General features: G+C 57.6%; 1 protein-coding gene across 1 annotated transcript; it reads right to left on the reverse strand.

Annotated features, from left to right (window-relative positions):
• Positions 1–1,901: 1,901 nt before the first annotated feature.
• On the reverse strand, positions 1,902–14,446 carry C4H21orf58 (chromosome 4 C21orf58 homolog). The gene is made up of 8 exons (XM_065875934.1): positions 14,387–14,446; positions 13,559–13,619; positions 12,291–12,364; positions 11,313–11,477; positions 8,342–8,447; positions 3,672–3,793; positions 3,072–3,307; positions 1,902–2,031 (listed from the first exon to the last, which is right to left on the reverse strand). Exons 1-8 carry the CDS (start codon positions 14,444–14,446, stop codon positions 1,902–1,904), a joined length of 954 nt encoding a protein of 317 aa, XP_065732006.1.
• Between the last annotated feature and the right edge of the window lie 388 nt (positions 14,447–14,834).

Here is a 14,834-nt window from a genome sequence, read left to right on the forward strand (position 1 = left end):
GCTTGGTGCCTCTGCAAGGTGAGGGACAAGGCTGACCCTCGAGGTGGCCGCAGGGCCAGGCCTACCCCCCGCAGGGCACCCTCAGCACGCCTCCTGCCGTCACCCACCCCTACCCATCGGTCGCGGTCAGGCAGTTGCTCACAGACTGTGCTCGAGTCCTTTGCCGTGGCCCCGGCGTGGCAGAGCCCCGACTGCCACGTCCCATCCTCCTGTAGGAAAGCCTCCCTCCTGTCAGTATGTCCTGCCGTGTGAATATGAAAATAAACCCAGGAGTTTACCCCAGAGCTTTATCCAGAGCTGTGCACAAGCTTCGGGCATCACGGGTGGGAGCAGATCTGGAAGGGGCGGGCGCCGAGCCAACCTGGGGCCTCCAAACACTGACCACAGTGCCACAGACCCTCCAAGGACATCTGGGGGCTTATGTCCCCGTGGAGCTGGGGTGCACCCCCCAGATGTGTTCACCAGCCCCATCTTCTAGGGGTTTTGTGGAAGCTCTGTTAGGGTGGCGGGGCTTAAATCGCTGGCCTCTGCTGATTGGCTCAGCCTCCAGCCCCTCTCCCCTCCCTGAGGTTGGGGGCGGGGCCTGAGTTCCAGCCTCTCATCAGGGCTGGCTTCTCCGGCGACCAGCCCCATCCTGAAGCTCTCCAACGCCCGAGTCACCTCGTTAGCACAGTCGCAGGAATCCAAAGGTTTTACGAGCTCTGTGCCAGGACCCAGGACAAAACCAGATAGACATGTCGTCTTATGCTGCGGTATCACGCCATGCCACCACTGTACTCCCGGCACCCGGGCCCCAGACCCCGCCTCCCTAGCAGCCCCACCCTCACTCCCAGGGCCTGCTCAGACCTCTTCAGCTTCCCCGGGTTGGCATGACTCGGGGTGCTTTCCCGCCCGGCCCTCCTCAGCAGTGACCGCCCCTCCTGCAGGCCCCCCAATGGTGTCCTTGCCGGGCTTTTCCCGGCACCGGACTCTCCCGGACTCAGGAACATGTTTCCTTCAACCCGGTTGACCCAGCAAGGCCAGGCATGTATGTTGGTATCTGCCCCTGGCTCCTGACGTGGGCCTCCTCATAAATTCCCAAGTGACAGGAGCACCAGGAGCCCCTTTTGTCCTAATGAGGTGACTCTGGGCGGCTCCTGGGTGGAGGCTGGTCGCCAGGAAGACCGAGACAGGATGAGAACCTTGGAGCTTACAGCGCCGCCCCACGCCCATTCTCCAGAGTAGGGAGGGGACTAGACTAGACATGGAGGTGCCCGTGGATCAGGCCTCCGTGCAGCCCCCACAGCATAAGGCCCGGGGGGGCCAGGTCGGCAGACACAGCCACATACCAGGAGGGTGACACACCCCACTGCACGGGGACACAGGTGGCAGCCTGGATTTGTGACTGAGCCCTTAACCTGTGGGATCCGACACCATCTCCCGGTGGGTGGTGTCAGAACTGGACTGTAGGACACCCGTGCGGGGGTCACAGAGGACTGCTTGATGTGGGGAAACCCCACACATTTGGTGACGGAAGTGAAATGTTCTGTGTGAAAGTAAAGGACACTCACAGGTGAGAAAGACATAGGAGGGAAGGCAGGGCTTTCCTGATTTGGGAGGTAAACAAAACTGAGTTTTTCCAATTTACCAGACCATCCAAACATGGTGAACTTCTGTCAAATCTCTTCCCTCTATTGAATTAATAATTACGTTGAGAAATAAAACCAAAGGGAAAAGCCATGTTAGAAAACGTCAAACTGAATGGGAATTCCCTGGTGCCCATTCCCCGCCCCCCGCAGGCCGCACTGCTGGGGGAGAAAGAAAGAAAGAAAACATCAACATGAAAATAAGGAAATCGGCTCGGACGTTTAACTGCCCATTTAAGAAGACAGCGGCGTCTGTGGAGACGAGACGGGCTGCACTCAGGCGCCCAGGCCCCGGCGCTCTCCTCGCTGGGCAGCTGCACGGGGCGAGGTCAGCCCAGGGGGCGCCTGTGTGCAGCCAAAGGGCGACTCCAAGGTCATCTCGCTCCTCTGACGGCCCTTCTGGCAACTGCGGGGGTCCAAAGATGCAAGGCTGGAGCAGGGCTCCTGCTCCTGTGGAACTTGGGGAAAGAGACCATTTATCCCAAAAGGGGCCAATGAAAACATGCGTAGTACTTGAAAATGGCACTTGAGAGAAAATTATATTAAAGCAGCCAGGAAGCATAATTCCACCAGAAAAAATTAAAAGAGGGGCAGAGAGTGGAGTAAAGGTAACTCGTCCCGTGGGGAGAATCCAGCCAGAGGCAGATGGAAGACAGCCCTGCCTCGGCCCAGCCTCCGGTGCTTGGCTTCAGGAGGAGGAGCTACGTGAGTGAACCGGCCTGCAGCTCTGCCCTCACACAGACACACCAGGCACATGTCCTGCGGCTGCTCCCTTGCTGTGACGAGCCGGGGTCTCTGCCCTGGGCCGCCGGGCACCACGAGTGTCACTCTGCTCGTGGCGTTTCCCCCAGGAAGGTTCAAGGTTCAAGGTTCGTGTGGCTACCTCAGTCGACCTTTCCTCTCCTGGCTCCTGAGCCGTGTCTCCTCGTGACCCTCCCCGCCCCGCATGCAGGGCCGCGGCTGCCCACCCCCTGGGGGAGCACGAGGCCCTGCCGCTTACCCGAGCCCGTGGTGGGGTCACAGGCCTGGAGCCTGTGTGGGCAGGACGCCGTCGGACACAGCCCTAGAGGAAGGAGGGTGTCTCTGGATGCAGCTGGCTCACAGACACCACGCTCAGGTGGGTCTCGCCGCCAGGGCTCCGTGGGGGCCCTCACAGCCGGGCTTATACTGGGCCCTCCCCTGCTGGGCTGGACAAATGACCCAAGCCTTGGGCAGCTCCCCTGGGAGGAGGGCATGGGGTCCACACCCAGCTGTGGCAGCTAGGACTGAGGCTGCCAGGGTTACCTCCCACCCCCGCCACACCCCTCCCTCGGGAGCTGGCAAGGCCTCCCCAGGCTCCTGCTGCAGCTACAGGCCTGACAGAGGGTGAGGAGGGCCGACCCAGGACCTGGGGTCCTCCCGCCCCGCAGGCCCAGGAGGCTGGCCCGGAGCCCAGCCCGGACTTACGTGCCAAGGGCGGCCACTGAGGGACGGGCCACGTGCCACACGGTGGGCAGGAAGCTGGCAGCAGGAGGGAGGGCAGTGGCGGAGACCACCGGGGGCCACGTGGAATAACCCGCCGGGGAGCCAGGAGTGGGGCTGGCCTGCAGCGGGGCTGCGGGCGTGTAGTGGTGATGGTGGTACACAGAGGGCGGCTTCTGCCTCTTGGCTCGCAGGACGGCAGGGCGAGCCCACTGCGGGTCCTCAGCATGACACACACCAGGACATTTCAGCGGGCCCCCGGCTGCTCCTGGGCTCCCCTCCCCTCCACGTGGTTCTTGACTCAGGATGGGGTCAGGGTCAGAGCAGCGGTGGGCAGGGGTCCAGGAGGGCAGGAGGGTGGGGGGCAGGCTCCAGCAGAGCTCATCTGGCTCAAGGGGGCCGCTGTCTGGGCCCTGAACTGGTCAACCCGTTCCTCATCTGGGTGGGACTGGGGGGCGCTGGGGAGCTCCAAGCTGGAGCACAGAGCTGGAGCCAGTAATGTGTTTTTCAGAGCTACAGAGGTGCATGGATTTCTGGAGGAAGAGCCACCAGGTCCTCTGGTCTTGGTTTGGGTGTGGAGCCTACCTGTTGGGGGAGGCGCAGGGGGGCGGGTGCGAGTGCTGATGGGGGCAGGGCTCTGAGCATCAGGTTCTGCACGAGGATCTGGTGCATCTGTGCGCTCTGCATCAGCATCATCTCCACCATGTCTGAGGGAGGGCACGGAGGGCTGGGTCACGCACGGACGGCCGCCGGTGACCGGGCTGCTCCTGGAACGGAGCTCAGGTGAAGCAGACACAGAGCTCTGCGAGCAGGCGTGGAGGCCTGTGGGTCTGCGGGTCCCGGGCTGTGTGCTCAGACGCGTCCTTTTGAACCCTACTGACGGTGCAGCCTTCTTGCTACTGGATTCCTCTCGTCCGTCAGCTGGGCTGCGTGGTGGCCCCGACGGTATCCACATGCTAATCCCCAGGACCTCTGAATGTGGTCTGATTTGGAAAAGGGTCTTTGCAGGTGTGTTAAGGATCTTGAGATGAAATCAGCCAGGGGAGCCTAAACCCAAGGCCAGGGTCTTCCTGAGCGAGAGGCAGACGGAGCTCTGAGACAGAAGAGGAGGCAAGACGCAGAGGCGGCGGGCGGAGGCTGGAGGGGCGCCCGGAGCCCCAGGAGCTGGAGGGGCAGGAAGGACCCTCCCCGGGACCTGCCGCACCTTGAGTTTGGAGCTCAGCCTCCAGACTGGGAGCAGACCCAGTCCTGTCATTTTAGGCCACCGGCTTGTGACGCTTTGTCGCAGCCACCCCAGGAAGCTAATATGTTCACCAACTCGGGACACTAGGAAACGCTAATTTTGGTCAGTGTGGGACATAAATGTTGCCTCTTTCCACAGCAACTAGGCCCTGGAAATTAGGTAGCCCTCCAGGCCCTGTTGGCCTCACCAAAGGAAAGCGAGCCTCTAAGGACCACTCACACACGCAGCCACGCAGATGGGGCCTCCAGGCCTGGGGCTCCCGTGGGCGCCTTGGAGCTGGGGCAGCAGCAGACAGCCTCCCCCTCAGGCCGCTCTCCCGGACCTCCCTGCAGGTGTGGACTTTCCAAGCCTCCACAATCACGTGGGCCAATTCCTTAAAGCACATCTTTCTCGCTGTATTACACACCCTGCTGGTTCTGTTTCTCTGCCGAGCCCTGACTGACACAGATGTCGGCACAGGGCCGGGGGGCTCTGGGGAGGGGGCCAGAGCCAGACTGCTAGTGCAAAAGCTGCGTCTGGCAGCCCCACAGGGGGCAAAGGCCCTTGAGGAGACCCACGTGGGTCGAGGCTTGGGGAGCCCCACCCACAGTGAGCCCTCTGAGAGGGAGCCCTCCCCATCAGCCCCACAGGGTCCCCCCGAGTAAAATCGAGCATGAAAAGATTAGTCGGCAGATGTGGGGGTAGAGAAAGGGACCCACATCTACAGCCTCACCACCAGGGCACACGTGAGTGCAGTGGGCAAACAGTCTTCAATAAAGGGCAGGGGGTCAAATAAAGGGCAGGGTATCCATGGCAAAAATAATAGCATTGATCCCTAATTCACAACACACGCACAACACACAAATCCATTGCAGGTGGATCATACATCTAAATGTGAAAGGCAGACAGAGCCGCAGAAGAAAATACAGAAGAACGTCTTCCTGACCTTGACGGGTAAAGACTTCTTAAACAGGACATAAAAGGTACCAACCATAAAGAGTAAAGCCTGAAAAACTGAACTTCACTAAAATTAAGAACTTCTTTTTATCCAGAGACACACACTATGAAGAGAGTGGAAGGGCCACAAAAAGGACTTGCTGTTTGCAATACATATGTCAAAATGACCCATTTTTAGAATACATAAAGAATTCCTAGAAATCAATAAGAGAGGCAGAAAACCGGAAAGAAAAATGGGCAAAATACTTGAATGGGAACTTCACAAAAAGCATATTCAAGTGGCCAAAAATATATGAAAAGGTGAAGTGCAAATTAAAACCAGAAGAAGCTACCATGGCCTGCCCACCAGATTGGTGAAAATGAAAAATTCTGAAAACATCAAGTGTTGGTAAGTTGCTGTGGGCAACCGAAATTCTCCTCCCCTCCCGTGGGGTGCACATGGGTCCAGGCACTTTGGAAAACTGTCTGGCAGTATTTCCTAAGCAGCCATCCCATCCCCGGGTGTGTGCCCCACAGACACGAGCACGTCCATTCACCAGAAGGCACGCAGGGAAGCACTGCGGCAACAGCCCAGCTGCGCAGAAACGGAACGCCCAAGCCCCCAAATGGGCCCACAGTCTGAGGGACTGAATAGCGTGGTGGCTAAAGAATGGCCCCAGAGACACCCACATCCTGATCCGAGAACCTGCGAATGTGTCCCGTTACACAGCGAAAGGGACTTGCAGATGTGACGAAGTTAAGAATCTTGAGATGGGATGGAAGCGACCGGAGTCTCCGCCCACGGACGAAGGGATAAGTAAAATGGGGTCCAGCCACACAGTGGGATATTACTCAGCCTTAAAAAGGCAGGATGCTCTGACACAGGCTACAACATGGATGAACCTTGAGGACATTATGCTCGGTGACATAAGCCAGACACACAAAGACAAATACTGTGTGCTTCCGCTCTTATGAGGCATGTAGCCCAATCAAAATCAAGAAGGTGGAACACAGACTGGTGGGCGCAAGGGGCTGGGGGAGGGGGATGGGAAGCTGTTCACTGGGGACAGAGTTTCAGTTTTACAGGACGGAAAATTCTAAAGATCTGTTGCACAACAATGTTGAATGCAGTTAGCACGACTTAAACATGGTTACGATGGTCAACTTTATGTTACGTGTTTTTTACCACAATTTTTTAAATTAACTTTTTTTAAAAAGGATCTTCAGATAGGGAGATTATCTTGGATTATCTGGGTGGTCCCCATGTTATCACAGGGGTCCTTAGAAAGTGTTGGGAGAAAATAACTATCAACCTACACTTGAATATCCAGCAAAACTAGTGTTTAAGAACAAGGGGAAATAAAAAGAAAGTGAACACTACGGCAGCTTCAAAAGCCTGTCCTGCAGGACCTTGTAAAAGACTTGTTCCCAGATGATAGGAAGGGATTCCAGGAGGATGGTCTGAGATACAATAAAGGGTGAGTTAATTCAAATGTATTTGCTGTATGACGTTATACCAGTGTCTTTTCTGTGAAGTTTTCCGAAAAGGTAGAACTGACATGGAGAGCAGTCGCGGGGAGTGGGGTGGAGTGGAGCTCCAGAAGCCGCGTATCTACTTCATAGGAAGCAGCCCATCAGTTCTCCAAAGGGGTTGTTGTAGTACTTTGGAGAGTCCCTATTTTTACATTCAAATATTTGATCCACTTGGAATTTGTTTTGGTATAATGAGTGGGGTAAGGAACGTGACTTGACTTTTCTGAATAACTAGCTACTTACTGACTGTTTCATTTTTACCAGTGATTTTAAATGCACTTTTTAAAGGCACACAGACACTTGCGTGCACGTGCGCGCACACACACACACGCACACACACACACACGCGCGCACACACACACACAGGGTATGCTGGGTTCACCTCTAGAGCCTGACAGTCACTAAAGTTCATCTGGAAAAACCAAGGAGGGTGGTGAGGAGAGACCAGCGGGCTGTCCTCTCTGCACCTCCAGGCCACCTTCCTGTGTGTCACGGTGAGAACGGTCCCCCTGGGGAGCTGCAGGCCGCCATGGACCAGGCCTGACATGTAGCACGTACACAGTGGTGCTACAGTCCCGGCGACAGAGTTGAGAACATTCATCAGGTGGTTCTACACACAAGTCTGCCTCGGACTCTCAATACCTCCCATCGTCAGGAAAACACAAACTACAACCCCAGTGAGCGACTACCACCCCTGCCAACACGGCTGACCGCACCACATGCAGGTGAGGGTGTCGAGGAACTGGACCTCTCGCGCATCGCAGTTTTAAGCACACGCCTGCCATGATTCAGCCGTCCCAGTCCTAGATATTTACCCAGGAGAAATAAAAATGTACATCCAGACTCAGACGTGAGTGTCCACGGAGCTTTTGTGGTGATAACCAAAACTAGAAACGACCCAAGCGTTCATCGACAGGTGAAAGGTTAACAAACCAGTCCATCCACACAATGTAAGTTCACTGGGCGATTTCAAGGAGCCGTGGTTTGCTACACCCAGCAAGAGCGATGAGTCTGAAAACAGTGCCACCGAGTGAAAGAAGCCACACAGGAAAGAGTGCACACTGTGCGATTGCACTCACACAAAAATCTAGGAGACGCAGACTGGTGCAGAGTGACAAAGCAGCTAGGACGGCGGGAAAAGGTGCCTGAGGTGATGCCGTGTTCACTGCCTTGCTTTAGCGATGGGTTCACAGGTGTCAACACTATCAAACTGTACTCTTTACCGGTGTGCAATGTATTCTACGGCACCTCAATAGAGCTGTTCTGAAATTCAAGTATTTAAAAGTTACTTAAAGAGAAAAAGCAGTTTAACCAAGGGTTTTTTGAGCTAATCACTGGATGAGTTGGGCTGGAACACAGTTCTTTCAAATCTGAGTCCAAGCTTCTTCCCTCAGGGATATCCATCAGTAAGGATTTTTCAAAGTGAAATTATTTTCATGTCGGTAAATACATAGCTTCAGTTGAGTAGTCAAAAGCTGGCCCTAAAAGACTACCTGGCTTACAAAACTATTTTTTCAGTAGAGAATTGCATAAACCCGTGACAACATTCGTTCTGAACACTTACCTTCCTTGACGCTTCCTGACTGCTGAGTGGGGAAGGCCTGGGGAGGGCGGATCTGTGCGATGAGTGGCTGCTGAGGCTGGATGATGGTGGTGGGAGGTGGGGGTGCCTAGAAGAGCCAGACGACCCATTACCTGAATGTGCCCCGGGAATAGTGACCTACAGAACCACCCACCACCCACCCATCAATCCATCCATCCAACATCCACCCACTGTCCACCCATCAATCCATCCCCCAACCATCCATCCATCCACCCATCCATCCATCCATTCATCCACCATCCACCCATCAATCCATCCATCCAACATCCACACACCATCCATCCATCCACCATGCATGCCCCCATCCATCCATCCATTCATCCACCCACCATCCACCCATCAATCCATCCCCCCATCCAACCATCCATCCATCCATCCATCCACCCACCATCCACCCATCAATCCATCCATCCATCCACTATCCATCCACCCACCATTCATCCACCATCCATCCACCCATCCATCCATCCATCCATCCATCCATCCATCTACCATCCATCCATCCATCAATACACCCATCCAGGGGCTTCCCTGGTGGTGCAGTCATTGGGAATCTGCCTGCCAATGCAGGGGACACGGGTTTGAGCCCTGGTCTGGGAAGATCCCACATGCCGCGGAGCAACTAGGCCCGTGAGCCACAACTACTGAGCCTGCGCATCTAGAGCCTGTGCTCCGCAACAAGAGAGGCCACGACAGTGAGAGGCCCGCGTACCGCAGTGAAGAGTGGCCCCCACTCGCCGCAACTAGAGAAAACCCTCGCACAGAAACAAGACCCAACACAGCCAAAAATAAATAAATTAATTAATTAATTAAATTAAAAAAAATACACTCATCCGTCCACAAGCCATCCATGGGGGACTTTAAATGAGAAACCCTAGAGGTTAAACAGATGGCTGAATAGATAAATATTTGAGTCTGGGTATCACTTAGGACATGGAATGTTATGGACTGAATGTTTGTCCCCCCTCAAATTCACATGTTGAAGCCCTAACCTCCAAAGTGACTACATTTGGAGATGAGGCCTATGAGGAGGTGATAAAGGGAACGAGGTCGTAAGAGTGGGGCTCTAGTCTGATAGGGCTGGTGTCCTTGTAAGAAGAGAAAGAGACACCAGAAGCTGTCTGCCCCATGAGGATACAGTGAGAAGGCGGCCACCCACCAGCCAGGAGAGCACGCTCACGGGAACTGCATTGGCCGGCACCTTCATCTGGGATGTCCAGCCTCCAGATGGTGAGAAGGTAAACGTCTGATGTTTAAGTGCCCAGACTGTGCTATTTTGTAGTGGAGCCCAAGCTGAGTAAGACATGGTGTTTTTCATGCTTCCCACGTTTCCCGGCTTTAGTGGGCTAAGCTCATCCCTGCTTCCATTGATTCTGCTTTAATAGAGGCATCCAAGGATCTCGGCATGGAAATACCCTCTGGCTTCCCTCCTGAGTTAAAATAAACGCACAAAAATTTGGGGCGCACACCAGGCGTTGATTTCCATTTTAACCTCCTGCCCTGTCCCTTCTCTCTCAGTTCACGGAAAGGATGGCATGGACCAGGGTTGGCAAACTTCCTGTAAAGGGCTGGACAGTGTATCGTTCCCGCTTTGTGGCCACACGGCTTTCGTTGTCACTGCTCACCCCTGCCTTTGTAGCTGGAAAGCAGCCCCAGACATGTAAGCACTTATGAACCCTGAGATGTGTGTTTCATATCATTTTCATGTGTTACAAACTATCATTCTTCCCCTGATTCTTTCCCAAACATTTAAAAGTGTACCACCCCTCTCAGTTCACAGGTCCTACTGACACAGGTGGCAGCCAGCTTTGGCCTGTAGCCACAGTCGGCCACCCTCCCACAGGCCACCCCCCGCCCTGCACAGACCAGCAGGCAGTCACAGCAGTGGTGCTCTCGCGGCAGAGGGGACCTCCTACCCCGGAGTCTCTGGGACATTCATCCTAGCCACCAAGGCCCCTGCCTGCTCTTGTGGTGTCATTGGGGCTGAGACTGAAACAGCCAAGCATGACTGGGCCTGAGGAACTGCGGCAAGTACGTGCACATTGGGACTGGGGGAGCCTCCTGAACCTACACCCTCACCCCACCATTCCTGGGGCAAAGGGGGCTCCGGGGGCTCTGCTGGCACGCCCCTTCCCTCTCTGTTCCCTCCACGTGGGCTGCCAGGTCCCCTCCCAGAGGATAAACGCCCTCCAGGTCACGGACCCAGCCTGTGGGCACCACCAACCTCCCTGGCCAGCCGATCCAGAACCTTCTCAACTTGGCCCCGCCCACCTCCTGCCTGGTCTTCTCCTCATGCACTCAACCCCCGAGGCCGCAGCCCGCCAGGCCCCAGCTGCCACCCCTCCTTGCTCTGGGCATCCAGCTGCCCCTAATACGATCCCTTTTGCTTAAGAAAGTCAGAGCTGCTTTCCATCGCTTGTAACCCAGGATGCTGAATGCAGGCGTGAGGCTCTCAGAAGTGGAACAGTCTTCCACCTTTTACAATTCTGCCCTGGAGACTAGAGGCTAAGCTTCCCCAGTCATTATGAAGTTTGGGAAAGGAGCTGACACACTTCTTCCCCAAATTCAGGCCCTCCTGATACTGAAACCTCCTAATACTTCTGCTCCTAGTGCAAAGGTTAGGACGTGGGGCGGAGCTGGGACCCCAGCCTCTCACCTGTAATGAGATAAGCACCTCCTACCCCCAGCCAGTTCTCAGGGCACCTGTGAGGCCTGATGACACACATTAGCCCCGACAGAGCCAGACACGGAATGCAGCCACGGCCGCCGCTCAGCCCACGGCCCCTTCCGCGCACTTCCCTAAGGTGCTGAAAGAGGCGAGAGACGGAGGTGTGGAGACACTGCCATCCCTGCTTAGGTGAGAGGTCTCTGGGGGCGTGGCACCCTCCCTGCATTGGTTCTGCCCCCCAGATTCACCGCGAGGAAGACTTACTGGGTGTTGGGTGATCTGCGGTGGGTCCGGGGTGGGTGGGGCCGGGGAGACAGCGGGTTGGACACCCACGCGGGGCACCTCTGCGGGCAGCACTGACCCATGGGCTCCTCCGTCCAGCCCCCTCCAGGCGCGGGCCCGGGAGACCTCTTCCAGGAGGTGCTGTTCCTGCAACGCCAAAGCAGAGCCCGTGCTTGGAGGCAGGGAGCTGTGACAGCCGGAGCGGGCTGGCGTGTCCCAGGCCCTCACCCCGCCTGGCACGACAGCGCCAGCTCACAGGCGTGTGGCCCCCGCAGTGGGGGAGCGGCCCTAGGACCACCTGCTACCCCCGTGCACCAGGCTCCCTCCCACCCCACCCGGGCGCATGATCAGATGGTAGGCCCAGGTCGCAGCTGGGTCGGAGTTGGAGCCAGGCCCTGGAGGCAAAGCCTGAAGGCCCTTGCATGGTGCACACAGGAGAAATTGACCCCGAACGACTTTTTCCAGCCTATAGAGGATATTCTGTCTCTCCAGCATGCTTCCAGGTCGACTTCACCACAAAGCAGTGAGTTTATCACAACTATCGTTTGGACCCGAACGCACCCCTTCCCATGGTCATTCCCTGCTGCTGGTGCCTCTGGTTTGGACAAAGCCCTGGTCATCTTGGAATCCCACTTCCAGGGGAACCGGACCCTTCACACGGCACTTCCACCTCTGATCATGTGCAAACAGAGCAGTTTTTTTCAGCTAACAGCCCCCTGTGAGAGCCCAGCCTACGGGAAACAGGTGCGTTCTCCTCTCTCCCTGGAGTCCGTGATCGGGGATGACGCCCCTCAGCTGCTCACGGCCCATCAGCTGTCCGCCCCCAAGTCACAAATGGCAGAACCAGCACGGGTTCCAGAAGGGCCCCCACCTCCACTGGCCCGTGTTTGCTCTGAGCTCAGGCCGCAGTCTCAGCTGCAGAGAGCTCGGGCCAAGGCTCCCTGTGGCCACGTGGCCTACCCAGAGTCTCTGCAGAAGGTCCTTCCTCATCCTCAGGGCGCTCCGCAGGGCGGCCTCTGGCCCGTCCTCATTTCCTGGAGGGAAGCGCGTGCTTCAGGGCTCAGCACTGCAGACCCCGGCAGCTCCCACCCCGGGACCTGCACGCCTGTCCCAGAGAAGGCGGGAGGTGCCTGGGGACAGAGCTCGGGGGACTGCCCTGTGGGGATTACGTGGGCAATGGTGGGGGGCATGCGGGGAGCTCAGTCTCTCAGGGGGGGTCTATCTTACTCCTGGACAGGAGCCGGAAGTTGCAGAGTGAGGATTTCCCCTGGGGCCCGAGCACCACGTTGCTCCTGCACCTTTGCCGGGAAGTCCCGCGGGCTCCACGGGGCGCGGTGAGAGGAAGGAGGCCCTCACGGGATGGGGCTGAGAGCCCAGCCTCCCGCCACCTGGAGCCACCCCGCAGCCCCAAGCTGCCTGGAGGCTGGCATGTTCCACGGAGCCTCAGGGAACGGTTCCTGCAGCGTCCTGGACACCATGCCTTTGGTGGTCCCTGAGCTCCTTTCCTCTGGGTGCACGGGCCTGCCCCCTCCCCCCAGGCCTGCCGCCTCCCCCTAGAGCCGGCGATGCCCGGGCTGCCTGTCCTCTGGGGTCCCCACTCCCCCTCCAGGAGTCCCCACTTCCCTGGCCCATTTGTACTGTTCCATGTTCTGAGCTTGTCCTTGGTCATGTGACCTGGTTTGGGATTTTTTTCTATCTGGATTTGGGCCCTGGGCTCTGTCTGCTGCACTTGGGAGCTGCCTGGAACCCCCGCAGCCCAAGGGGCTACGCCACATAGTAAAGAACAAGCAGTGTCTCCCCAGCACCTCGCCTAGATGTCCCTGAGCCCGGAGCCCGTCACCAGGGAAAGCAGTCCTTGCCCTGGGTCCTGTGGCCTAAGCATCTGACCGCCAGCCAGGCTGGGGACGACGGGGCGTCTGGTCTGGGTGCCCAGGATGCGCAGGCCGACACAGGTGGGGTAGGCCCTCCACACCCACACCGCACAGCGAGCTCAGGGCGACACGGTCTGATGCAGGTGTGGCCACTTGCGATCCAAGCTGGGCAGCCTGGGCTGTTTATCTAACCTCTCTGTGCCTCTAGCGCTCAACTGTGAAACAGGAATGATGAACGTGCCCTCCTGGGTATGCAGGCTGGATGTGATACGATATGAGGGTGTGTGTGTGTGCGTGTGTGTGTGTGTGTAGGTTGCTCCGGGGCCTGTGCAGCGTCAGGCAGCCCAGGGCTCTTACCGGGCGTGAGCTGGGGGTCCTCAGAATCCACTTCCTCATCCTCGCGCTCTTGCTTCAGCTTCTGTGAGGAGAAGAGAGCAGAGCGAGGACAGTGCTCCAGGCGCGGGCTCAGTGTGGGGGGCCAGGCCGGGCACCAGCGCCCAGACAGACAGGCTGGGAGCAGGAAGCGTGTGAGGGGGCTGCGGGGCAGGGAGCCAGGTGGGACCCTGAGGCCACACTCTCCATACAATGCACACACATTCCACCTTGAAACCCACAGGCCCTTGCAGGAGGCTATCTGAAGAGCCTGACCAGGCCGGCTCTGTGTCCTGACCACCCGACTGCCCCACTGAGCCCTGGGCTGAGCAGCTACTGTCGGGGCCAGTTCCGGGGTGAGCCCTGCTGCCGCTCTGGGCAGCTGTCGGGGGCAGAGGGACAGAGCAGGCAGATGAGGTGGGGGGAGCCGTGAGGACCCTGCAGACCCTCGGAGGAGGAGAAGGGGGCCGGCCTGAGGGCGTCCACCGGCCGCCCACCCCAGGCCCGGCCGAGACGCCGCACCCTGAAACTCGGAAGCTGGGAGGCCCCGAGGGAGAGAATCAGGGCGCCCTGGCGGTGCTCCAGCCCGTGGGTGCGGGCCTGCCTCCCGGCTGCAGAAACTGCCAGGAGAACCTACTTGCTTCTGTACAAACACAAAGAAGAAAAGCCAAGGAACCGCAGCTCTTCACTACGAGGCTGAAGCCGCTGGAAAGGTTTTGCTTTGGAAGTGGGCTCGTTACACGTATAATCTTACCTTTCAAAGCTGTGCTTCTGTAACAAGCTGTTAAACACACGAGTGCCCAGCTGTCTTACCTTCTCCAGGAGTTTCAGGGTCAGCCGGGTCAACTGATCTACCACTGAGGAGTCCAGCATCCCGGGGCCACAGGAGGGACGACACGGGCCCAGCCTCCCCGTCTCGCTTCCCTCTGGAAGAACCGCTCAGCCGGAGAGAAGCAGCCCAGCCCTGGGGTCACTGAAAGAATCCCACGCCAGGCTCGGTTTGCCTTCTGGCCTCCACGGCCAGAGAAGAGCGTGTGTGGGGGGGCACACGCCCTGGACGCACAGTGTCGGGCATCGCCATGGTGGTTGCTAGGAGCCGCAGACATGGCGAGGCCCAGTTGCCAGGTTTCCACTGAGAGTCCTTCCCAGGCCCCGCCTGTCCCCATGCAGGGGTTACCAGTAAACACTGCTGATCCCCAGGTGTGGCCAGGCAGGGCTCCTTGGGAAGGAAAAAGTGGGCAGCAGCTGGGGCCCGAGGGGT

Source organism: Phocoena phocoena, chromosome 4 (genome assembly GCF_963924675.1).
Source record: "Phocoena phocoena chromosome 4, mPhoPho1.1, whole genome shotgun sequence".
NCBI classification, from domain to species: domain Eukaryota; kingdom Metazoa; phylum Chordata; class Mammalia; order Artiodactyla; family Phocoenidae; genus Phocoena; species Phocoena phocoena.